Raw genomic sequence first — 26,832 nt, forward strand, 5'->3', positions numbered from 1 at the left:
ATCTGTGGTAGGAGAAACAGAGTTGACAGATCAGGCTGAAGATCCTTTGTTGGAACTCCATGTCACTTCTCACGGGTGCAGCCTCACTTGCTCAGTATTGCAAGTACAGACAGTATTATCGGACAGAAAACACAGGGCGACACTTTCTGCACAGTAAGGTCCAGCAATTCCCTTCCCTTTCCCCCCCCCACCCTTATCTACCCAGCTCTTCCCCCACCCATATCAACTAGTTCCTTTCCCTTCCTCCAGCTCATCCATCCACTCATTACTCACCTCTCCCTATTCTCCTTTCCTCCTTAGGCCCCTATTTTCCTTTCCTTCCCACTCCTCCCACAGCCGCATTCTCATCTACCCCACCATCCCACTGACTGGTTCTACCTTTCGTATCAGATTCCACCACCAGGTTCAGGAGCAGTTACTTTCCTTCAACTATCAGGTACCTGAACCAACCTGCACAACCCTAACCCTACCTCAGCAACGGAACACTATGGACCTCCTCTTGCACTCCCATGGAGTTTTTTTTCTAATTGTGTTTGTAAATGCATTTTTTTTACTGTCTTGCAGAATTTATGTATAATGTCCGTTTTTGTGTGTTATTGGAGTCTATCTGCTTGTGATGCTGCTGCGAACATGATTTTCATTGTAACTGTACTTGTGCAGATGACAACACACTTGACTCAACTTGATATTTGCATCTCTTTGTCTGCTCCACTTGTCACTCCCAGCCTTGGATGCTATCACCAACCCCCTCTCCCTGACTCATCCTCCAATCAATCCCTCTCACTTAGTAGCTCTTGCCCCACTGCTTGCTCCCACCTTTCTCTACCAGCCATCTCCCCTCCACTCCATCAGTCTGAAGAAGGGTCACGGCGATATGGTGGGGCAGAGGCAGAGTTGCTGCCTTACAGTGCTTGCTGCACCGGAGACCCGGTTCGATCCCGGCTCTCTGATCTCCGATCTCTGTGCTGTCTGTACAGAGTTTGTACGTTCTCTCCGTGACCTGCGTGGGTTTTTTCCGGGATCTTTGGTTTCCTCCCACACTCCAAAGACATACAGGTTTGTAGGTCAATTGGCTTGGTAGAAGTGTAAATTGTACCTAGTGTGTGTAGGATAGTGTTAGTGTGCGGGGACCACTGGTCGGTGCGGACTCATTGGATCGAAGGGCCTGTTTCCGCACTGTATCTCTAAACAAAACTCAACTAAAGGGTCCCGACCAAATCACCGTCTGTCCATCTCCCCTCACAGATGCTGCCTCACCCAATGGGTTCCTTTAGCAGTTTGTTTTTTGCTCAAAATTCCAGCAACTGCAGTGTCTGGTGTCTCCAATAATGACCACTATCTGGCTTTCTGCAGGTTAAAGGGCCATCACTAGTCATGGTCATCAGGAGAACTCCCCTACTCCTGGTACCATAGACCGTCTCTTCTGAAAGACAGTTCCAGTCCAAAGTGTTCATCTGGATTAAACCTTCCTGGAATAAATAAATCGGGAAAAGCTTTAAATTACCCTGATTGTAATATTAAAAACCACCCTGCATGTTAGTGTGAGTGCCATGGTATTAAAAGTACTGATAACTTTTGATAACAAGCAGTGTCACTTTTTTAAAAAAAAGGACACAAAGAGCTGAGTAACTTAGCGGATCAGTCAGCATCTTTGGAGAACATGGATAGGTGACCTTTCGGGTTGGGACTGCTCTTCAGTCTGATTGTTGGGGGGGATGGGAAGTTGGAAGAGAGAAGGGGCAGGACAAAGCCTGGCAAGTGATAGGTGGATGCAGGTTAGGGGATGGTTTTGATAGGCAGATGATCTATTAATGGGCGATTAGGCGATTTTTCAGGTGACTGCCGGCGACTGTCAAGTTGCCGCAGTTGCCTGAGAAACCGACAACTGGAACGGCGACTGTCAGAGTGGAACACGCACACACACACATCGCTTCCTTCACCAGCCCCTTATGCAGGCGGGGGACATGGCAAGTGGGGGGAGCGCTGTCTGAGTGAAATTCACACAGTGCAAAGCCAATGTGATACAAACACACACCGCGATGAACAGGAAGGTTGGCGCTGTAATTATGACTGCTAAAGCACAGTGTACGGTAAGTCCTTTAAAAGAGAAAGGGAGAAGGAGTGGAGACAACTTTTAAGAGGCCAGAGATACATGGCTGTGAAGCTCGGCGGACATTAACATTACCGGTCAGTTATCCTTGGTTCTGAAAACTACTGCTTACGTTTTTTTTCCCAACAAGCCAATGAAATTCACCGGTCAGCACCGGCTACAACCTACGAGAACCTTCGACCTCCTGGCGACCCACCTAGGGCTCGAGAATTCTCGCTACTCTCAATGGCGGCTTTATTCTAGTCGCTGCTAATTTTTCAACATGTTGAAAAATTTGCGGCGACCATTATGAGGTCGCGACTAGTTCCCAGAATGCGGGAACTCCTCACGACCATGAAGGTGACTCCCTGGCAACCACCCGCGAACATGTGGCGACTGTATAGTCTCCTGCAGTCACCTAAAAAGTTGCCTAAGTGGGACAGGCCCATAAGTTCCTTTGTGGCATCAGGCTGACTAAATGGGAACAAGAATAACATTAGCTGAATAGTAATATTGTAGTTTAGTGAAACTGCCATACTTGAAAAGATGTTAAGGAGGAAACGGCAAGCAGCATTAAACCTCCGTTCCTTAATTTAAAAGTCAGTGAAAGCCAGACTGGCCCATTTGGCTGCCAGATCTCATTATATTACTCACAACCAGCTTGTTGATGCTTCTGGCAGCTTCAAAGCATAACCTACAATGATTAACACCATACTTGTCCTGTTAAAATACTTTCATTTGAAAGAGTCTGGTGTTTGGAGACAAGAGTTGATTGTGTCAAAATTATAGCTCAAAATTGCCTGAAGCTGGCTTTGCACACAGGATCCACATCTAATTATCAGGGAGCACCTGGTACTAACCGCACATCACAAAGTGGTTTCAATCACCTCACAGGGGTTTAAACATTCCCACAGAGTTTATTACAATTTAGCAGGTCCTAAACAAATGAACAAATATGATTCATTAAACACCACCTTAAGGGCCTGTCCCACTTTCATGATCTAATTCACGACCTCTGCCGAGTTTGCCCTTGACATACTCGCAGCATGGTCGTCACGAGGTCGTAGGAAGGTCATAGGAGGTCGTAGCAGGGCGTGATGGTAGGTACTCGTGGCATCAAGTAGGTTGGGGCGTTTTTCTAGCCTGATGAAAAATGTCCACGAGTAAAAAAGGTCGGGAATTAGGTCGTGATAGTGGGACAGGCCCTTCAGTGTTATCACATTTAGCTGTGGTTAGAGTCTAATTGCATTCTCCATCAGCGAGAAGCTTCAAGCTTGAAAGTTAGGGCAGTTGACTATCCGGACAAAATGTGATGAGTGTAGCAGCTTATTTATCAATTGCGCTGCATAGAACTACTGATTGTTCAACAAAAGTGTATTTTGAAACTGCTGGAGGAGCTCAGTGGGTCAGGCACATTTGTGGAAGGAATGAACAGATGATGTTTCAGCTCGGGACTTTTCGAAGACTGTATTTTTAAACTTGCTTCCTTCAGCGACCCCTTAAATCAGTTATCTTTAATAATGTCACACATCACGGAAACAGACTCTTCGGCCCAACTTGTTTTTGCTGACCAAGATGCTCCATCTAATCCAGTCCCATTTGCTTGCGTTTGGCCCATTTCCTTCTAAATCTCTCCTATTCATATTCCTGTCTAAATGTCTTATAAATGTTGTTATTGTACCTGCCTCAACTATTCCATCTGGTAGTTCATTCCATTTACCCACCTATGTGAAAAGATTGCCCCTCAGGTTTCTATCAAATCTTTCCCTTCTCACCTTAAACCTTTGCCCTCTAATTCTGAATTCCTTTACCCTTGGAAAAAAGACTCTGCATTCGCTCTATCTATTCCCCTCATGATCACAAACCAAAGCAGTACACACACCCTGATATATACTAATGGCACTGAAATAGAGATGGTTGCAAGCTTCAAGTTCCTTGGAATAAATATCACCAGCAATTTGCCCTGAACCAGCCACATCAAAGCAATGGCCCAGTAAGCACACCAATGCCTCTACTTCCTTACAAAGTTTAGGAAGTTTGGTATGTCCCCAACAACCCTCATTAACTTCTGCAGATGCATCATAGAAAGCATTTTATTGGGATGCATCGGAGCATGATTTGGGAACAGCCCCATCCAAGACCACAAGATATTGCAGTTGTGGACACAGCATGCCAACGCCTTCTTCGCCACTCTATCTACCTGTGAAGGCTCTTGCAGGAAACTCTGTATTTGTACTCCTAGATCCCTGTGCTCTAAAACACTCCCCAGGGCTCAACCATTTACTGTGAAAGTCCTGCCCTGGTTTGACTTCCCACAATGCAATAACTCCATTTGTCATTCCTCGGCCTACATGCCCAGCTGATCAAGACCCTGTTGTAACTCTTCATAGCCATCTTCATTGTCTATGATACCACCTATTTAATTGTCATCTGCAAAAAAAAACGAATCATGCCTTGTATATTCCCATCCAAATCATTGACTTAGATGACAAACAGCAATAGGCTCAGCACTGATCCCTGATGCACAGGACCAGTCATAGGCTTCCTGTCTTATTTACTAATCATGCCTTGTATATTCTTTCTCTGAAAACAATCTCATCTCCAGCCTCTTTTTCCTCTCCAAAGTCCTGGACAATGTAGAGGGACTGGACAATATCAAGTCCTGTCCGTTCACACGTCCTACAGAAACAGCTTTCACATCATGTTATACCTCTATGTGACTGAGAGTAGATACATTATCCCCGCTTATCCTGCTACACCAGTCTGCAATCTGTGATAGAGCCGATCAAATATGTCCAGCCTTTAAAGGCAGGTTAAAGCATGACCACTCACAGTGGTTCCATGAAAGCGGGAGATACACCAGTTGTCAGATTCAGAGGAGGGCAGTGATCTCAGAGGAGTGTGGAACCAAGGGATGAGGGCACAGGACATTTCTTGGCACAACAAGATGGGAGCGAGTCTTGCATGAGTCACAAGACCGGCCCAGATGTTTGGATAAACTCAGATTTTCAGAGGAAGGCCAGCCAGGAGTGCAGCTGAGGGGTGATGGGTGCACAAATGGGGCTTCAATAGCAGGGAGCTGAGGTGAAGGGTTAGCAGACAGTCATAGAGTGATACAGTGTGAAATAGGCCCTTCGGCCCAACTTGCCCACACCGGTAAACATGTCCCACCTACACAAGTCCCACCTACCTGCGTTTAGCCCATATCCCTGTAAACCTTTCCCATCTATGTACCTGTCTAAATGTTTCTTTAACGTTGAGATAGTACCTGCCTCAACTACCTCCTCCGGCAGCTTGTTCAATACACCTACCACCCTTTGCGTGAAAATGTTACCCCTCAGGTTCCTATTAAATCTTTCCCCCCCACCTTAAACCTATGTCCTAATGTTCTACGTCCCTGTCCACTCTTATTCCACTGCAGGTTATTGGCCCAAGGAGGTACCACGCATGGGGGAGAAATCGCACCAAGAAACGTTTACCTAGAAATGTTGTCGGGGGAACAAGCAGATAGGTTGGTGTCCACACTGTCGGAGCTGTCCAAGCTGAGGGCATCAAAGGCACTGTCTTTGTAGCCGTTGTCAGTACAAAGGGAGCGATCCATCCCCGTGCTGCTCTGATCCTGGGCTTTCACCCTCTGTTCCTCACTGGCACGGTGATGCTGGGGTCCTGTGGGCACAACAGAGCAACGTCTCAGTCAGTCTAAGTGGTGAACCAGGCATGAAACAGACCAACGCTGACATTAGGGCTCATGCCTACCAGCCCCACTTAGAAGCTAAATGGTAATTGTGGAGATGCTCCAGAATCCATTGATTAGCACGGAAAATAATGTAACCACAATCCAGCCTCATACCCAAAAACCCAGCAAGTTGCCAACAATCATTTGATCTCGACTTTATTGACTTGAAGCAGCACAGAAACAGCCCCTTTATCCCAACTCATTCATGCTGGTCAACATATCTCCACGAGCTAATCCCAGTTGCATGTATTTGACTGATAATGCCCAAAATCTTTACAATCCAGTCTCCTATTCAAATGTCTTTAGAACAGTTTTCTTGAAATCTGCATAAATTATATCAAAAGACACCTCCTTGTCTACCAGTCAGGTATCTCCTCAAATATAATTCACTGATAACAATGGCCTTCACAATGATGGCAATGACACTTCACCTTTCCACCTGGATCAGTTCATCTCACATTGCTCAACCCTTCACCACAGGAGTTTCCTGAATTGATCCTTTCATGACTAACATTGCTGGTGTTCAGCATGACTTTCTATGACTATTCTAGGTTCCATCCCTGGAAATAGTCACAAAAAGCTGGGGTAACTCAGCGGGTCAGACAGAGGAACCTAATGGGCCTGTCCCACTTACACGACTTTTACGGCGACTGTCGACACCCGTGCTAGGTCATTGCAGGTTGCCAAAATGTTCAACATGTTGAAAATCCAGCGATGATCAGAAAGATGCTACGACTCTTTGGGCGACTGAGGAGACTACTCACGACCATACAGGCGACACCCCGGCGACATGTCGTGGGGTGAAGCCTGTATGGTCGCGAATAGTCACCCAAAGAGTCGTACCTTGTTCTGGTCACCGCTGGATTTTCAACATGCTGAAAATTTTCGGTGACCTGCAATGATTTATGACGGGTGCCGAAAAATTTGTGTAAGTGGGATAGGCCCACTAGGCTGCAGGTACATAGTTCCATGAAGGCACCAACACAGGTGGACATGGTGGTGAAGAAGACATTTGGCACTCTGGCCATCATCTGTCCGGGTATGAAGTGTGCACGTTATCATAGGTTTCCTCCGAGGACTCCAGTTTCTTTCCACCTCGCAAAGATGTTGGAGTGTTGTTGGACGATGTAATTTCTCCCTGGTGTGTAGGTTAGTGGTAGAGTCTGGGGAATGTGATGAGATCGTGAGGAGAATAAAATGGGATTAATGTAGGATTAGGGTATATGGGTATCTGCACAGACTCGGTGGGCCAGTGCCTATTGCAGTAATCTCTTGATTACTAATGGGAAGCCTAAAGCTTTCATCTTCTCATTACCACAGACTCTGTTCAATTGACCGCCATCACCATCTCCATCCCAGTGCCCAACAACTGTTAGAAGCTAAACCAGACTGACCTGAGATGAACAAATTGCTACAGGCCACGGTGATGAGATTTCTCTGCTTATCTGACATCCTTTTGTCTCATTTTCAACTCTGGTCTTTGTCATTTACTCCACCCAACTGCTAATCACCCCCCCCCCCCCCCCCCTACCTGCATTCACCTATCATTTGTCAGACTTTTCCCGACCCCCTCCATCCTCTTTTAGCTTTCTCCCCCCCTACTTCACTCAGTCTGAACAAAGGTCCTGACTTGAAACATCGTCATCCACTTCATGTTCATAAGTTATTGGAGCAGAATTAGGTCATCTTCCTTTCTACCAATTCAACTTGCAAATTAACCTTTTGGGAATCTAACACTAGCACTCTCAAATCGATTTCTGAATCCTCTCCCCATTTAGAAAATAGTTTATATCTTTATTCCTTCTACCAAAGTGCATGACTGCACACTTTGCTACGCGGAATTCCATCTGCCTCTTCTTTGCCCACTCTGCCAACCTGTCCAAGTCTTTCTGCAGACTACCTGCTTCCACCCTACTTCCTCTACACTACCTGCCCCTTCACCTATCTTCGTATCATCCGCAACCTTGGCCACAAAGCTATCAATTCTATCATCTAAATCATTGATATACAATGTGAAGAGTGGCGGACCCAACACTGACCCCTGCAGAACACCACTAGTCACCAGCAGTCAACCAGAAAAAGCGCCCGTTATTCCCACTCTTTACCTTTTGCCACTCAGCCAATCTTCTATCCATGTTAGTGTCTTCCCTCTCATACCATGAGCTTACACTTGTTTAGCAGCCTCACATGCAGCATTTTATCAAAGGACTTCTGAAATCTCCGTTCACTATCTTGCTATTTACTTCCTCAAACAGATACTGCCTGAGCTACTGACTTGGTTTAAAAAAATCTGCCAGGCAGATAAATAGAAACTCGGTGTGCGGCACGAGTCCCACACAATGACACTGAAAAGCCACTCGCCGTTGTGAAACCACTGGTGTAAGAGACCGTGTATTGGTGGTAAAAAAGGTTCGGCTCCCTTAGCTCAGGTTTAAATATTTCAGATCTAGAGTCCAAGACATTCTTAAGAAGAATTGTAAGAATGGGACCGCTACGCTCCTGAGAGCTGAGGCCGCACGTCAAGAACTGAGAAACGTCCCATACTGTGATGTTGAGAGATTGGATTATCCTTAATTCACCAATAATGCTTTTGAACAATATCTCAGTCTGGCATACATTTTAGACCAACATCTAGAAACAGTTACACTTTCGGGCCTGCGCGGCAGATGGTTTGAGGGATTTTTTCCTGCCTGCTTTTACATGGGCCACCCTCACGTAATGCACTCTCCCCTCCAGCCCCCCCCATTACACAGTACCCTCGTTGAGAACCTGTCCACCAGGGTGGCTGCTTGTAAGGCTATAGTCCATTGCATGCATCACAGCAATCAACCATGCCCACTCAACCACAACGCAACCTACTGCCACAGCATCAGCCCCGTTACCAGCCCGCATGAGTTTACTTTGTTCCTTCCATGTCAAAGCATTTACCTTTTCTGTGATTCCCCTTGGAATGTGATGCCGATCCTAGAAATATTTGCAAAATGAAATAAAATCAGAACAAGGAACTCTGAGTGACTATTGGAAACTATGTTACGAATTGGTCTAGAGTGGTTTCATATCACATGAGAGGATTTAATGAATGAAGCAATACAAGCACGGTTCTGTGTTCTGGAACCTAGTTGTGTACGCCATGTATGAACACTAAGGCCACGGACTATATGCCACATGGTACTGTGATTGCAAGGCCCACATCTGCTAGACATCTCCCATTCTATGGAGAGCCTTTGATTAACTAAGCCTTGCATCAAGCCGTGACTGCCTCTGGTAACATTTATAATCACACTTCGTCTATCACTCCGATTAGTGTAGAAGCGTGTGAGCAAAGGCCTCTGTAGCAGGTTGAGTGGGAAAGACCTGCTCCACAGTGTGGAGGTAGGGCCCTGCAGTGTTATACTCATGCTCCACCTCTGTCCCGTGAGAATTTCTGGCCCATTGTGCTTCACACTACATTCAAAGTCTATTTTCTGAGACTTTCTGCTCTTTGGAAAATGTATTAGAAAGAAAGCAGGCAGTTGCTAGCCAGAAGTATTTTTACAAATCCACAACCTTTGCATACATGTTAAGTTTATCAGAGTATCTCATAGATTCACAGAATCATACAACATGGAAACAGGCCATTCGGCCCAACTCGTCCATGGTGACCAAGATGCCCGCCTACGCCACTCTAATTTGCCTGCATTTTAACTCTTTAAACCTTTCCTCTGTATCTGTCCAAATGTCTTTTGAATGTTGTAATTGTACCTGCTTCTACCACTTTCTCTGGCAGCTTGTTCCATATCCTCACCACCCACTGTGTAAGAAACTTGTTACCCCAATTCCCTATGAATCTTCCCCTCCCAAACCTCCTAAACCTCTTCCCTAGTTTTAGATTCCCCTATGCTGGGAAAATGATCCTAACTATCTACTGTACCCCACTCAGTTTAATCAACTTTCAGAGTAAAGTTCCTTCTGTCAACTGTTTCTTCATTGTCTTTAGGCACCTACCACTGCATGTTTTCAACATTGTGTCTGGTGCTTTTAGCAAAATCTGTGCTGTTATTTTTGCTGTTTGCAAAGTTCAACTCCAAGAATCTGGAAGGAAATTCTTAAGGATCCTGTTCAAGGAACATGTTTTCCGACTGGGCCCTGGAGAATTAGTTGTTTCCTTTGCTCTGCAGCTGGATATTTCTGGGTTAATGACCTAGTATTTAAACACCATATAAACGCAATGATTTTCTGCCTCAGTTTCTGCCTCTCTCATTCATCTCTCTAAAATGAAGATAAACCAACTGATCGCCGAGTTCAATGAAACTGGGGATATTAGTGGATTAATTTGCAGTGTCCAATATTGCTGGCAAAAACAGGGTCCATTAACAGTGGGCAATTCAGCTCACCAGGAGATAATTGAACCCATATTGCCCTCAGTGTCCACTGGCACCTTACAAAATGCCCAGAAATCAACATCAGGGGAACAACAGTGCAGAAAATGGCCCTGGGATAGAGTGTTGCACAGAGCAGTGCTATTGATTTTTATAGTCAGTTCACGGACTTGCCAACTGGCCGTCACTCTGCGGCCTGGAATAGTGTGTGTACATGTTTATATGGAGAGGTTGCTTGAATATTTCAAGGAGAAGCTCCTCACATTTTGGTTGCATTTCAGCCCTACGATCCTGATCTTTGGTCACCTGATATAGAGGGTGTGGGTCGGTCGGGGATCTCTTTGTTGGTTTGTTGCTGGGCTTGGCCAAGATGGTCATTCACAGATCCAGGCACCGATCCAGAGTTCTGCCTGAATTGAATGCCTGCCCTCTTGTGGGCTTATGTCCATGCCCATGTAACCCTGTAGAGGGAGAATACCGTGTCCACGGGAGCTATGGAGGCCTTCTGTGAACAGTGGATGGTGATATCATATGCTTGTTTGCAAACTGCATGAATAGCAGTTTTGATTAATGTAACACTATGCTCATTATGACTATGGAATAAAAGCTCGTTAGGGAAAAAAACAATGTGCGGACAGAAAGAGGAACAATAGCCATCAGTTTTCAGCTGTTGAAGAAGTGCAAATTCTTTCAGAATCAAGTCTACCCTTCCAGCCACTGGTGGAACAGAGCAGTTGGAGGAATCGGTACCCGGACGGGGCGTCGAAGGACGAGAAGCTGAAGCGAAGAAGTGGAAGCCAAGATACCGAACGGAAATGCGGCAAAAAGCCAAATAACCGAATAGTCACGACGCCGAAAAGCCAAATAAAAGACATGACGTCTCCGGGGATGGGATTTGTCCGAAACCTTGTCACCGATTGGTCCATGATGTGATGGCCGCGGGGGTCTGGACCAAAAGCTGACAAGGTCGCGGATAAATCCCGTCCCCGGAGACGTCATGTCCGTTATTTGGGTTTTCGGCGTTGCGACGGTTCAGTTATTTGACTTTTCGGCCTTGCGCCCGTTCGGTTTTTTGGCTTTTCGGCCTTGCGCCCGTTCGGTTATTTGGCTTTTCGACATAGTTTCCGTTCGGTATCTTGGCTTCCACTTCTTCGCTTCGGCTTCTCGTCTTTCGACGGCCCGTCCGCACACGGGAGGAATCAACAGGATTTTCCCATTTCCCACAGCACCTCCCCATGCAACTGCAGGAGATGCAACACCTGCCCCTCCACCATCCAGCGACTGAAACTGACCTTCCAGGTGAAGCAGTGCACCTCTTCCAGTCTGATGAGTGCATTCAGTGCTCCCACATTGGAGAAACCAGACACTGATTGAACAACCACTTTGGGGCACCTGTGTTCAGTCAGCAGGGAGGACCCTAAGTTTCTTGCTACCTGCCACCCATCCTACTCTGGTCTGTCTGTCCATAGCCTCCTCCACTACCGTGGTGAGGCCTGAGGTAGCCTAACAGGACAACATCCTATCTGCTGTTGGGCAGATTGCAACCTTCTGAGTGAACACAATTCTCAAATCGCTCACACCATTTTTATGTTTTATGTTAAATTCTAAAGTGTTGTGTTTATTTTATTTGTGTGCTGCATGGTAACTCAAATTTCACTGCACCAAATGGTGTCTGTGACAATAAATGTCCTTTGTCCATTTCTCATTTACAGGCTTATGAACCTTTCAACCCAGTTTCTGCAAAACCCCTCCTCTGTTCTGTCTCGATCCGTCTCCCTGTCCTACATTTCCCTCCTCCACCTGATCCACTGTGAAAACTGTGACCCCTTCAGTTTTGGAGGAGGGTCCCTAATCCAAAATGTTGACTGCTTTCTCATTCACAGGTGCTATCTGACTGGCTGAGTTCTTCTTTTTAGTCCGCTCTGCCTCGAGAAAGAGATTTCTGAAGGAGCTGCAAATCCTATGGCTGAGTCATGGAGTTAAACAGCACGAAAACAGGCCCTTTATCCCAACTCGTCCATGCTCACTAATATACCCATCTAAGTAAGTCCCATTTGTCTGTGTTTGGCCCTTATCCCTCTAAACCATTCCTGTGCACGCACCTGTCCAAATGTCCTTCAGGTGCTGTTATTGTACCTGCCTCAATTACTTTCTCTGGCAGCTCATTCTATATACCCACCACTCTTTGTGTGAAAAGGTTGTCCTTCCGGTTCCTGCTAAATCTTTCCCCTCTCATCTTAAACCTATGGCCTCTACTTTTTGAGTTATGATTTTGTATACTTATAAAAACTCATCCCTCAGTCTCTTATTTTCAAGGAATAAAATCCTGGCCTGTCCAACATCTCCCTATAACTCAGTGCCTTGAGTGTTGGCAATATCCTTGTAAATCTTTTCTGCACTCTTTCCAGTTTAATGGCATATTTCCTGATTGGAAACGTGACAGAAGCCTTGTGGTAGGGCAGACACAGCACATTACAGACACAAAAACACCGCGAGGCAGATGGCAATCCGTACCTTTTTTTGATTTCCCTGCAGACAAGAGAAAGGTTGGACAGGTTAGCTGGTGACATCAGTGAATTTAGAATGCAGAGGTGTAAGGCGAACTGACAAGGCTGAATGCAGAAAGCAGAGGGACATGCAGAGAAAGATTAAACAAAGGCACCCAAGTGCCACAGGCATCACCACACCAGCCTGGCAGAAGCAACATGCTTCATGTTGGTAGCATTTCACCTGACCTCCCAAACATCTTAGGACTTAAATCTGAATAAATCGGTTACATGAGAATGCAAAAGGCTGCCACTGCAAGTAGATGATTGATTGATGCCTAGAGCAACATCAGCGAATTTGAACTCTTGTTTATGATCCATGCCAACACCGTCAGTGAAGACTGTCTCGGTGGGATGGGATGGCTACACGAGGGAACATCCAGCGATAAACCAGCCCCGCAACCCAAACACACAACCCCCCACAAACACACTTCAAGCTTGCATCACGTGACAGAACAGCGGCACAGCACAGAGTGCTCCAACAACCTTGATTCAATCCTGACCCTGGAGTCTTTTCTGCGTGGAGTTGGCACGTTCTCCGTGTGACCATGTGGGTTTCCTCCGGGTGCTTCGATTTCCTCCCACACCACAAAGACGTGAGGGTCACTGCAAATTTCCCCTTGAGTGTGGATGGAGGATAGGACCGGTGGGAGTTGTTGTGAATGTGAGAGTCAATGGGGAAAGAATTTCTGAGGGCAAAAAAACAATCTGTTGGAGGAACTCGGCAGGACAGGCAGCAGCTGTGATGGAAAGTGGACAGACCCTGTTTTGGGTCAAATTCCTTCATCTGGACTGAAAGAGTGGAGGAGGAGGAGGCAGCATAAAGAGGTGAAGGGGGAGTGGGACAAGAGCTGACAAGCAATAGGTGGATCCAGATGAGGAAGGGTGGATTGGTGGGAGGACTCAGGTAGGGGAGGGTGTGTGAAGGTAGTGACAGGGCGTAGGGACAGAGATGGAGGTAACAAGAGGCTGCAGATGATGGAATCTGATGGGAGATGAAGCTGGAGTATGGGACCAAATGAGGGAGGAGGGAACAGTGGGGGGAGGGGACCCAATAGAGGTCTGTCGGTGATGGGCGTATGGAGTGGGTGGGAAGGAAACTGGGCGAGAGGAGGTAGTGCGTTAGTGAAAAAGAATACGAGTGAGAGGCTTTGGATGGATAGGGGGCCTGAAGGGGGCAGGATACCTGACGTTAGAAGGTTCATGACATTGGGTTGTAGACCACCCAGCAGAACATGAGGTGCTGTTCTTCTCATTTGCATTTGGTCTCACCGCGGCAATGGAGAAGGCCGAGGTCAGTGTGGGAATGGGAAGGGAAATTGAAACGGCTGGCAACCGGGAGCTCACTGAACGTTCAAACCAAGCGTAGTCCAGATGACTATTTTGTCCACCACAGCCACCTGCAGCTCCTAGATGCAGCCATTTCAATCCCTCTCCCCATTCCCATGTTTTAACCTTTTTCTATGGTTTGTATGGAAACTTATTATCTATTTTATGTAAATCACTTTGGTGTCAATGCGAGTTGACTTAAAACGTGCTATATAAATAAAACTTACTTACTTACATTCCCACATTGACCTGTCTGCCCTTCACTGCCAGGGTGAGGCCAAATGCAAATAAAGGAACAGCACCTCATGTTCTGCCAGGGTAGTCTACAACCAGACGTCATCAACATTGAATTCTCCAACTTCAGGTATCTTACTCCCACTCAGTCCCTTTATCCATCCACATCCTCCCCCGAACACTCCGCCCCCTGTCGACCAGCTTCTTCCCCACACACTCCATGTACCCATCACCCGCCCACTCACATAATCACCCGCCCACTCACATAATCACCCACCCTTTCTTCCATGGCAGCATTCTTCTCGCTCCCGTTTTCCTGACAACAACACGGCAACAACCACTGTGACTCCACACACCCTCCCATCAGGAGCAACACGTCTCTTATCGCTGTCCAACTCGCGCTGAGTTCCGGAAAAGAGTTGTCACACTCCGCACCAGCCTGAGCCTCAGCCATCTCATCTTTCCCGTGAGGTTTCACCTGCCTCTGTATGTACAACAGGATCTACACCGCGGGCTCTGCTCTCGCCAAAGCGTTCACAGAATTGCTCTCTGAGTACCTGTACCAGGAAATGCTGGAGACAATCCGCAGGGCAAGCGGCATCCGTGGGTGTCCCACTGTGCATTTGCACACCTGCATCTGCTGCTTTACCTTTATGTCTAATCGTTTTAGCACCCTGGCAAGGACACGGCCAGTCTCAGGCATTTGGGATCAGTATTTAACAAAGGGCTCCCTTTCAATGATTAGCTCCCTGGAACAACGCAGCGAATCTAGAACTAATGATGCCCATGGACTTTTACAGAATGTAACCAAAACAATCTGGAGTAATTGAAAATAAGGATCAATCTTTCTTCAGGAGACAGGAAAAAAATTGCAGGAGTACAGGGAAAGAGTAATGGAGCAGGATTAGTTGCTAGGTTATTTCAAAGATAAGTTTAAAAACATTAAATGTGGCATTACACACTGCTGGAAGAACGTTAATGTTACACACGGCACAATATTAAGTATGATGCAAAGATTTGAAATATAACCAAGAAACATCCCAGTGGGTTATGCAAGGACCTGTACATGTAATTTAGATTAATTCCGATAGACCAGCAACATTAAGCATTCTGCAAAAACTGGCATATTACGTATCTTGCAACTTTATCATTATTTGACACAAGAAGCAGGACATTTTTACCAACAGCACAAAGTTACCACTTATATGTTACAGGCTTAGAAATTTTGCACAAACCGTAATAACACCAACATTACACATAGTTAAAATAAGAACATCACACCTTGCGTAGTGCTGCTGACACACTGGTGCGTAATATGGATGTTATTATGCATTGCACACTCAATATTGCACAAACAAAAATGTGGCCATTGCACACCATTAACATTCCAAGAGTTGTGCACAGCACAATGTTCCAGTGTTACACACAGCACAACATTGCACTGTGTCACACACAGCACGTTCCAATGTTAGGCACAGCACAATAAACACCCCACAATGTAACAAATATCAAACACGCCACAATGTCACAAAGATCAAACACACCACAATGTAACAAATAACAAACGCACCACAATGTAATAAATATCAATCACACCAAAACGTTACAATTTTCACACACACCACAATATTACACACACCACAACATTACCAACATTACCAACATTACACATATCACATTATTAACGATATTGACAAAAATATAGATATTATTTGTGAAAGTTTAAGTTAGGGGTTCCTTGTTGTCTGCCTTATTAATCCCAAATTGAATGAAGATATGAAACGGTTGATAAGCATGTCTTACATGCACATTTTTACTATTACACGCATCACATCCCAATATTACACATATCACGATACTATTAATATGAAGCACCCCACAATGTCATCGATATCCCACACATTATCTTACCAATATTATGTACATTGCTATATAGTTATTCTTACGTATTATAATACCTTTGTGCCTGTGAAGCCTCCTCATGTCCAGCTCCTTCACACTTGCGGTGGTATTGTGAGGTGGAATATTGCTACAGCTGTTACTCTGCACCAGAGTTAAGTGACCCTGCAGGATGAAAGGAAAAGTACATTTTCACTGGTTAACGGCTTTCAGTGAAACGGTATCTCTGAAACATAGAACAATATTGCACAGGAAAAGGCCCTCCAGCCCACCGGGTTTGTGCTGACCATGATGCTAATTTAAACTAGTTCTACCAGCCACCACCATGTGGTCCACATCCCTCCAACCTCAGCCTGGTCATGTGCCGAGCTAAATGTCTTTAGATATCACTATCACATCTGATTCCATCACTATCTCACGCAGCATGTTCCAGGAACCCATCACACTCTGGTAAATACTTGTCTCATAAATCTCTTCTAAACTTTCCCCCTCTCATCTTACATCTATGCCCTCTAATTTATGACAATTCCACCTGGGGATAAAATAATGATCCTGTCTGTGCCTTTAATAATCTTTACCCCTCAGCCCACTGATGCTCCAACCCATCACAGTGTTACAACATTAAAAACAGTGAACTGATCTTGAAGTTCACTGGATATGCACACAGCAGCCTAACAAAATTCTCCATCTCGTCATTCTTGAGGAAACACAGCCATTCAAACATCACACCTGGTCCCTTTTACATCCGAGAGGTACCTGATGTAAGGATCCCTGAAATTCAATGATGACAGTCACCAGTCTCCTTCACATTGTAATGTAATTTCAGATAAACCAGGATGCTTTGAATTAGACCATCACACCGTCAATTTAATCCGACACCTAATTACATTTTCCGTGAGCCAAGAGGACAGAGAGTTCCCACCAGTGGCCCATCATCTCCAACCATCTCCATGAAGGAGAAGCTGTCTGCAATACCACAATTCACTAGTGTTTCCCTCCACAAAGTCCAGACCAAATTCAACATCTATTCCATGGTCAGCATGGACATGTGGGCCAAAGTGCCCGTTTCTATGCTGCATGACTGAACAACACCAAAACATGATTACGTACCTCTAAACTCAAAGGCCTACTTCAACAGACAAAATCAACGACATTCAGCTATCGAACAACAACATAAAGTCATTATTTTTATCGACTGACCTTAGGAGTGGAACTGCGGCCCATGGTTGCACTGGTGAACCTGGAGGTGGTACCTGAGCTGGCTTTTTTTCTTGGTACTGTGTCACTCTGGTAAAAACCCTCTTTCTGCTGCTGCTTCTTCCTCTCCTCCAGGGCGCGGAAGTTCTTTGAAATGAAAAGTCATACTTTCATGTGAGCACCTGGAGTAAGCAAGAGACCCCACAGCACAAGGCAGCAGTCACCACATTGTCTCATTGAGACAATTCTTGACAGTGACACACTTACTTGCTGTAATACTTCAGCCATTCACTAGGGGCACCCCCACTGGAGGTCTGCTCACACGTGGTGGGACAACAACTAAGATTATTTTCAGATCCACAGCACACCAGTTTAAGACTATGTTCATGCAATGATTTCATATCAGAATGAACATCCATTATGTGAACCTCTGTGGTGATAGATCTAACAGAAGTGTACTTAGCTGGTAAAAGATGCAGGACAGTGGTGTACATGCTTTACATGCAGTACAGTTTGAGCTGGTGTTCTCCAGTCCAAGTGATAGCCAGTATCATCCATACGATTCACTTACATTTACAGATATACTGACCAGTTAAAACAGCATCGAGGGTCAGCTGGGAGAGATCTTCCCAAGGCTGACTCTGAGGGTATCGAGCTCAGACAACTCAGGGAGGACGGGGCATACAGATCAAATGTTGACCCTTTACTCAGCAGTTCAACTGAGGAAATAAAGACTTTTCAAACCAAGCAGCTTGAAAATCTCACTGCCGGGTTGCTTAACCCTGCGAAGCGTGCTTGTAGAAAATAAAATCCTGCCGCAAATTGAGAATCAAAACTACCCGATGCACATATTGCTCATCTCTGAGTTACAGATATTTAATAGCATAACACTTTCTATCAGTGTCATGTGAACAACTTTAGTCCACTGTGTTCCTTAGCCCCACTCGAGACAATGTGAAACAAATGGTGCCATTTGTCTGATCACTGATGAATCATTTTACTGTTTAAATAAATATTGTTCAAATCAAATTGCAGATTTTGTGCTGAAGGAAGAGAAAGAATGGGAGGCAGAAATTGAGCGAGGGACAGAGAGTGAGAGATAGAGAGAGACATAGAGACAGACAGAGTGATAAAGAGAGAGGAAAAGGGAGATAAGGAAATTCAGACACAACGACAGAGAATGAAAGAAAGAATGAATGCGATAAAAAGAGAAATTGGAAGATAGGAAGAAGCAGAGAGAGGAATGGCGAGAGAGAGAGAGAAAAATAAATAGAGACCTAGTGAGAGAGAAAGAGAGAAGTGGAATGAAAGTGAAAGATAAAATAGAGGGAAGACATTAGAGGAAAGGTGAGGGATTGAATCCATTGAATCTTCCGTTGTTGCCCCAAAGGAGCTTGTTCCTTCCTATCTTGAACATGTTTTCTCTCCTCATACTGTCTCCCACCCCCCTACACTTGTTGCACTCCAATGCTCCCTGACATCACTTCCTCCTTGAAGCAAGGCCACGCAGTCCGTCCCACCCTCCATCACCCTGGCCAGCTGAGCTTGTTCACTGTCACTTTCTCCAAATCAGCAGAGTGGCCAATGGCAACCTGTGTGGATCCAATCTACGGCACAAAACAAACTGCTGGAGAAACTCTGGTCAGGCAGCATATGTGGACGCAAATGGATAGTTGATATTTTGGGTCGAGACCCCACATCATGACTGAGAGTAGAGAGTTAGCCTGTATAAGGAGGTGAAAGGTAGAGTGGGGGCTTGGAGATGACAGATGAAATTAGGCAAGGAGGGGGTGATGAGCCAGGTGGGTGAGGGCGAGGAGGACAGAGACAAGGCCCTGCCCACACTCCCCCTGCCTTTTGGCTCCACATTCCCACTCCCTTTACCTGGCCACACCTGTCCATCGTCCCCACCTCACCTGATTCCGCCCATCTCCCCGCTACGCTCTCAGTCCCCATGTAGAGGTTCGACCCAGAATATTGACCAACGCTATTCCTCCACAGATGCTGCCTGACCTGCTGGGTCCTCCAGTAGATAATTTCCATACTCAAGATTCCAGCTTCTGCAGTTTCTTCCCTGGGTCCAATCTCTGCCTGCCTCTGTGGGGAGAGCCCTGTTGAGGTCCTAGATGCTAATGAGAATTTCCAGGACTATCTTCTTTTGTGATTCAGTTTTCCAGCATCAGCAGAGTCCCCCTTTAGCGCATTAATTAATGATTCTGCATCTGCCATCTACACTTGATCACATTTTCCTTTCTTCCTCATCCCAGTCTCTCACCCATCGTATCCATCGCACCATGTCCCTGTTGGACTGCCCACATGGACCAGACCACCCCACCCTTTCTCTGCATCTTAAAACTGGTTTGATTTCTAGCTATTACCAGTTTGGATGAAAGGTCGTCAACCTGAAAGCTTGACTGTGTTCCTCTCCTCTATCCATAGAAGCTGCCTAACCTGCTGCGCATTTCCAGCAATTTCTGCCTTTGCTTCACTTTCCCGACATGCAGAGCATTTATTCTTCTGATGTAGGAGTGGGCGACATTGCTGCCCGTGCCCACTGGGACAGGGAAACGGCTTCCTCTTACCACTAAAACACAGCAACACCGCCCGCATTATAGTAGCAGGTAGCAGCACTCCAGACAGACCCAGGAGGGAGGGTGAAGCACGATTACTGTACCTGATGGTGCCGGCAATGCTTTTTTTCCGGAAGAGGAGGTGGAGAAGGAAGAGAAGGAGGAGGAGGATGAGGAAGAAGAGAAGGTGCAGCATCTGCACAAGGCGTTGAATCCTCTGCCGGAGGGGTGGGCACAGGGCGGGAGGAGAGGTGCAGAGGAGAGCCACGTCCATGAGAGAGAGGTGATGACTCTGAAGGCTAAATCAGGGAAACCAGGCAAGAGAGACAGAAGAAAGAAAGTGGGTGATGTTCAAATGGAGCCTGCCTCCCTGTATCAAGGCATTACATACCCTCCCCTCCCCAGACCCATCTTCTTTTGTCTGACTCATCACCCACAGCCTTGTCTCCCAACTCCTCCACCTCCCCCTCCCCCTCGGCCCCAGCAACCCGTCATCCTTCACCCTTCCTTCATCCCCTTCTGGCCCTGTTCACCCCTTCCCCTCTCTGTTCTTTACTGGCTATCTTCCCTCCCTACTCTCAGTCCAAATGCATGGTCTCAACCCAAAACATGACAATTTCTCCCCCCCCCCCCCCTCCCCAAGATGGTGCTCAATGTGCTGGGTTCCTCCGGGGTTGTTTTCATGCTTCAGCTTCCAGACTCTTGCTCAGCACGGGACACGAGGGGCACATCAGGGTATCCATGAATGCTCCGGTTTCCTCCCAGTTTCCCAAAGATATGCAAGAGGTTTGTTAATTAGCAGCTGCCAATCGTCCAGGGAGAGGTACAATCTGGGCAGAGTTGGTGGGAATGTGGAGAGAAATAAACGGGATTCACGTAGGTTTCGTTAAAAAAAAGGGCAGTAGATGGTTGGCATGGACTCAATGGGCCGAAGGGCCTGTTTCGCGCTATATATCTCCATGACTCGCCACCCAACCATGTGCTCATTCAGTGAAGCTGACACACCAATGTAGCCAACCAACCTGGGGACAGTCAGCCTCCACTGTGTACAGGTGTGCGGACTCCTCAGCGACTGGCCCAGTGGGCTGGCTGGTGCTGGAGGTGCTGTACAACTCATTGATCTGGCTCACAGTCACATAGTCCTGGCAACGGGAGCAGAAAGGAAAGGTTCAAAGCACAGCGGCCAGGCAAGCAAGTGGCAGCAACAGCAAGAGAAGCAACGGCAGGCAGCCAGGAGCAATTGGTGAGGTGACCAGGGCAGCGAGGGAGTGATAGACGAGGGGTGTGAAGGAGGGAAGGATGAGGGGAAGGAGAGAGTGAAAGATGTGGGGAGCGAGGGATGGACAGACAAGGGCAGCAAGGAAAGGAAAGACAAAGAGAGTGAGGGAGGGGTTGATGAGGGGAGTGATGGAGGAACAGATGAGAGGCGACACAGTGGCAGAGCTGTCTTACAGCGCCAGAGACCTGGGTCTGACCCTGACTAGGGGTGCTGTCTGTATGGAGTTTTTGCACGTTCTTCCTGTGACTGTGTGGGTTCTCTCCGGGTTCGCTGGTTTCCTTCCGCATTCCAGGTTTCTAGGTTAATAGGCATCGTAAATTGTCCCTGGTGTGTAGGATAGAACCAGTGTATGGGTGATCGCTGGTCTGTTCCAACAACACTGGGAAAGTAGGAGCAGGAGGAAGCCATTGGGCCTCTCAAGCCTGTCCCACCATTTAATATAATCATGGCTGATCCGTGCTGGCTTCAACTTCTCTTCTGTTTAATTTCTTCATAACTCTATTCCTCAATTCAATATTTATCCTCCTCCACTGTAAATAGTTCAGCTTCCAACCCCCACCCCAGGCAGGGGATACCAGAGACTCACCACCCTCTGTGAGAAGGAATTTCTACATGCCTCAGCGGTAAATCATCGGCCACTTATCTCCCCTCATCGATTCCTTTTGCATCTTATATGCTTGAAAAAGGTCAGCCCTCAGTATTCTAAACTCCAAGGAATGCAGTCTTAACTAGATTTATCTTCGTAGGAGAACCCTCTCATCCCAGGAACTAGCCTGGTGAATCTCCTCTGGGCTGCCTCCAATGTTACTATATCCATTTTTAATAAAGGGACCAGAACCGTGTGCAGTATTCAAGCTGTGGATTCGACAACACTCTGTACAATTTCAACAAAACCTTCCTGCCTTAAAGTCTAACCTCTTGACAATGAAGGTGGAAATCCTACATGTATCCTTATCAATGATTCAAACACTAGAATACCTAGATATCTCTAAACATTGCGAATTTGCAGCTTCTCTCCATGCACAGTGGCGCAATGGTAGAGGTGCTGCCTTACATCGCCAGAGACCCAGTTTCAAGCCTGACTACGGGTGCTGTCTGTACGGAGTTTGTACGTTCTCTGACGTGGGTTTTCTCTGGGTGCTCCGTTTCCTCCCACATTGCAAAGACGTGCAGGTTTATAGGTTAATGGGCTTCTGTAAATTGTCCCTAGTGTGTAGGATAGAAGTAGTGTCTGGGTGATCATTGGTCGATGCGCTGTCGTGGGCCGAAGGACCTGTCTCGATGCTGTGTCAACGAAACTAAACTAATTAAACTGAGAGGGGGAGAGTTAGAGGGGAGGTGAAAGAGGGAGAAGTGAGGGAGGGAGAGCAGAAGGATAAATGTAGGGAGAGGTGGAGGCGGGAGAGGTGGAGGCGGGAGAGGTGAGGATGAGGGACACAGAGGTGAAAAAGCTGATCCAGAGTGAAAAACAAGAGGTCAGGATAGATGAACTAATTCTAAACAACACTCTTCAGACCATACACTCAAAGCAATATTTAACCAGGTATAGTACATTATCATTAATAGGACAGTTTACAGGCTGGAATTACCTCTCTCAGTACGTTTGGGTTGACAGGGATGCCTCTTCCACCAGTGCTGTCACAGTAGACCTTCTCCAAACTCATCAGGTTCTCTTTCTCCTGAGGGGAACAAGGTTTATTTGTAACCGATCTGTTGCTCTAATGTGTTAGCCACAAGTAATGATAAATGTAGGCATAGCTACCTGCAGTTTAATTGGCGTGTATACGACAAGGAAAAGATACTGGCATTACACATGCAATCCCAATGCTCTTTTACCGTAGAACCTAGAATGGTACAGCACAGGAACAGGCCCTTCAGCCCGCAATGTCCGTGTGGAAGGTGATGTCAGGTTAAGCTAATTTACTCTGCATGCATGTGATCCATACACCTATCTAAAAGCCTCATGAATGCTAGTGTCCTATCTGCCTCCACCACCATCCCTGGCAGCACATTCCAGGCCCCCACTGCTATGTAAAAAACATCTTCTTTATACATTCTGACTCTCACCGTAAAGATTTGACATCTTTATCTATATTTATTGGTGAAATGGCGAGTCAGGCTAAGTTTGATTATTTATTGATCGCCGTAGCTGGTTTGCTCCCCTGAGCATTGAGTGGTGAATGTGTTCAATAAACACACTTCAGCAATTTCAAGGATTAAATAGTTCCCAACTGGCCTTGGATGAGGACGTTGGGGATTTCTGGTGGATAATGTTGATCTTATAGAACATAGAACCGTACAGAACAGGAACAGGCCTATCGGCCCCTATGTCTATCCAAAGGACAAAGGACAAAGGACATTTATTATCACATACACCAATAGGTGTAGTGAAATTTGACTTGCCATTTGCAGCACACCAATAAAAATAAGACACAACATTAAGGAATTTAACAATAAACTTAAAAACATCCCCCCACAATGGTTCCCACTGTGAGGGAAGGCAGCAAAGTCCAGTCCTTTTCTCCTTGTTCACCCATGGTCGGGCCTATTGAGGCCTCCGCAGTCACCGCTATGGCAGTCCAATGCTTCAGGCCCTCTAGCCAATACTGGCGATCTCGGCGAGAGATCCCAGGCTCCGCGGTGTTCAAAGTTCAGTGCCGCCCGCGGCTGGAAGCTCCACAGACCACAGCTCAGCGATGTTGGAGTCGGCAGTCTCAGCACTCCGGAGCTCCACACGGTGACCCGGGCAAGGCATCGCCCGCTCCACGACTGTGCTCCAGTGCTGTGCCGCCGCCGAAGCTCAATTTCTGGTTGGTCCCGGCAGGAAACGCCGCTCCAGGCACGTTGGTAAGCCGCGAGGGAGGGGCGAAGATACGGCCTGGTGAAAAGCCGCATCTCCGACCAGGTAGGGACTGAGAAAAATAGTTTCCCCCTTCACCCCCTCACATAAAAAAGATTAGACCTCCAAAACAAACATTTTTTAACTCGCTAAAAAATTTTTTAAAGGGTGAAAGGACTAACAGCTGCTGGCAGGGCAGCCATACTCGACGGCGCCATAACCCATACTCGACAGAAATCGCTTTTAAGACATGGGGGGGGGGACAATGAGGCCTAACATCCAGGACAGGGGTCGGCAACCTATGGCCCACGGGCCGCATACGGGCGCTACAGCCAGACTTGCAAGCCGACCTGGGATGCGCAGGCGACCTGGGAACTGCAGGTCCTTTGGCCCACCATGTCCGCGCCGACCAGCAATCACCCCGTACACTAGCACCATTGACACACTAGGGACAATTTGCAATTTACCGAAGCGCTTAAGCAACAAATCTGCACGTCTTTTGAGTGTGGGCAGGTGAGCCCCCCCCCCGTGTAGCCCCCCCCCCCGGATTTCCGCCCACGCCCGAACACAATGGCAGGTTAAAGGTTAAACTGGTATCCTCTGTCCGCACATTATCCATGTTCCTCCATTCCCTGCATATCTAAATGTCATGTGCCTCTCAAAAAGCCTCTTAAACGGCACAAATGTATCTGCTTCCACCACCACATCTGGCAGCACATTCCAGAAACCCACCACTCACTATGTAAAAAAACATGCCTTACACATCTCCTTTACACGTTGCTTCTCACAACAGAAAGCTATACCCTCTAGTCTTTGACATTTCCACCCTGGGGAAAAGGGTCTGTCTATGCTATCTCTGCCTTTCATAATGTATGTATACTTCTATCAGGTCTACCCTCAGCCTCCAACGTTCCAAAGAATTAAATTAAAGTTTGTCTATAACTTCTCTTTACAGTTAATACCCCCTTATCCAGACAGCAATCTGGTAAACTTCTTCTACACATTCTCCAAAGCCTCCACCTCTTTCCTTTGATGGGGTGATCAGAACGGCACCTCGTTCCTACAAAGGGTCTAGCCACTAACTGTATGCTTACCACTTACATTCAACCTCCCAAAGTGCAACAACCCACACTTGCTCGGATTAAACTCCATCTGCCATTTCTCTGCACGTTTCTGTCACTGATTGATATTCCGCTGTATACTTTGATAACCTTCCTCATTTCTGCAACTCTAGCAATTTTGGTGTTGTCTGAAAACTTAATAACCACCCATCTACATTTATGTTCAAATTATACATCACAAACAACAGAGACCACGGCACAGGTCCATACAGATTTCTATTGGTCACAAACCTCCAGGCAGAATAATACCATTCTATAACAACCCTATGAATAACCCTATGAATAAGAGTCTGAAGAAGGGTTTCGGCCCGAAACGTCGCCTATTTCCTTCGCTCCATAGATGCTGCTGCACCCGCTGAGTTCCTCCAGCAATTTTGTGTACCTATGAATAAGCCAGTTCTAAATCAAAATAAACATGTCACCACGTATCCCTTGCATCTTAATCTACTGGATCAGCCTACCATGAGGGACTTTATGAAATCTCTTACCAAAATCTATGTAGAAAACATTCACTGCCCTACCCTCATTGACTCCTCCTCATTCGGCACCTCCACAAAAAAACTCAATCGTTCCTGAGATATGACAGCTGCGAACAAAACCATGCTAATTGTTCCTAGTTTGCCCATTCTCTTCCAACTGTGACAAACTGAAGAACCCTCTCTGACAGCTTCCCTACCACTGACGTGAGGCTCGCCAAACTAGAATTCCTCGATTTCCCTCCTCAAACAAAGGCAATGTTGATTGGCTACTCTCCAGTCCTCCAGGACCTTTCCTGGAGCTAGAGAAGATACAAGGACCTTTCTCATGGACTCTGCTGTCTCCTCTTGCCTCTCAATAAACTGGGGTAAATCCCATTAAGCTCTTGGAATTTATCCACCTTAATGTTCTTCAACAACACTTCCTTCCTGCCGTTAGTAGGAACATATTAATACTAATATACTACCTAGCATATTAATATTCCCTGCACTCATCTTACTGTCCTTCACGTCCTTCTCCTTGCCGAATACAGGTGTAAAGTAGTCATTAGGTACCTCACCTACATCCTCTGACTCCAATCACAAATTCCCTACCTTCTCCGTGGTTACTCTCTTCTTTTTAACGAACATATAAAAAGCCTTGGAACTATCTGTAATCCAACTCACCAAGACCTATGGCCCTTTTGACCCTACTAATTGTTCGCTTGAGTTCTTTTGTGCTTGCTTTATATTCCTCAACAGCCCCGTCTGATTTCATCATTCTAAATCTTACATACGCTTACTTTTACATGGTATCATCCAAAGTTCCCTCACCTTGCCGTTCTTCTCTTTCCTCTTCACTGGAACGTGTCGGCCCTGAAATGCCTTTAAAAACCCCCCATGTGGCCTTTAAACTACGGCCATATGTCAGATTTGGACTTACCCGATAACAGCCAACTCTTCCCAACAGCCAAATTTACTCTTCCTAAAGCATGCCAAATAATGCTGTAATCTGCCTTACCCCAATATTGTACTTCCCACCAAGATTCAGACTTAGTCACAACTATCTTAAAACAATTGGAGCTGTGATCACTGTTTCCACCATGTTCTTCCACTGAAATCCCAGTCACCTGACCAGGCTTGTTACCCAGTGCAAGGTCCAGCATTGTCCCTCATCCAG

General features: G+C 46.4%; 1 protein-coding gene across 9 annotated transcripts in view; it reads right to left on the bottom strand.

The window, feature by feature from the left end:
• Positions 1-26,832, bottom strand: part of LOC116980579 (pleckstrin homology-like domain family B member 2) — a 120,511-nt gene that overhangs the window by 14,644 nt on the left and 79,035 nt on the right. For 6 of the 9 annotated variants that reach the window (XM_033032946.1, XM_033032945.1, XM_033032943.1 and 3 more), the window contains 7 exons: positions 22,827-22,916; positions 20,981-21,100; positions 17,392-17,535; positions 16,251-16,356; positions 12,698-12,712; positions 8,754-8,789; positions 5,569-5,755 (listed from right to left, as the gene is read on the bottom strand). In XM_033032946.1, coding sequence (XP_032888837.1) covers positions 5,569-5,755; positions 8,754-8,789; positions 12,698-12,712; positions 16,251-16,356; positions 17,392-17,535; positions 20,981-21,100; positions 22,827-22,916 — 698 coding nt within the window. The remainder of the gene's footprint in view (positions 1-5,568; positions 5,756-8,753; positions 8,790-12,697; positions 12,713-16,250; positions 16,357-17,391; positions 17,536-20,980; positions 21,101-22,826; positions 22,917-26,832) is intronic. The other 3 variants (XM_033032949.1, XM_033032944.1, XM_033032947.1) reach the window with 3 other exon arrangements.

Source organism: Amblyraja radiata, chromosome 14 (assembly GCF_010909765.2).
Source record: "Amblyraja radiata isolate CabotCenter1 chromosome 14, sAmbRad1.1.pri, whole genome shotgun sequence".
Taxonomy (NCBI): Eukaryota; Metazoa; Chordata; class Chondrichthyes; order Rajiformes; family Rajidae; genus Amblyraja; species Amblyraja radiata.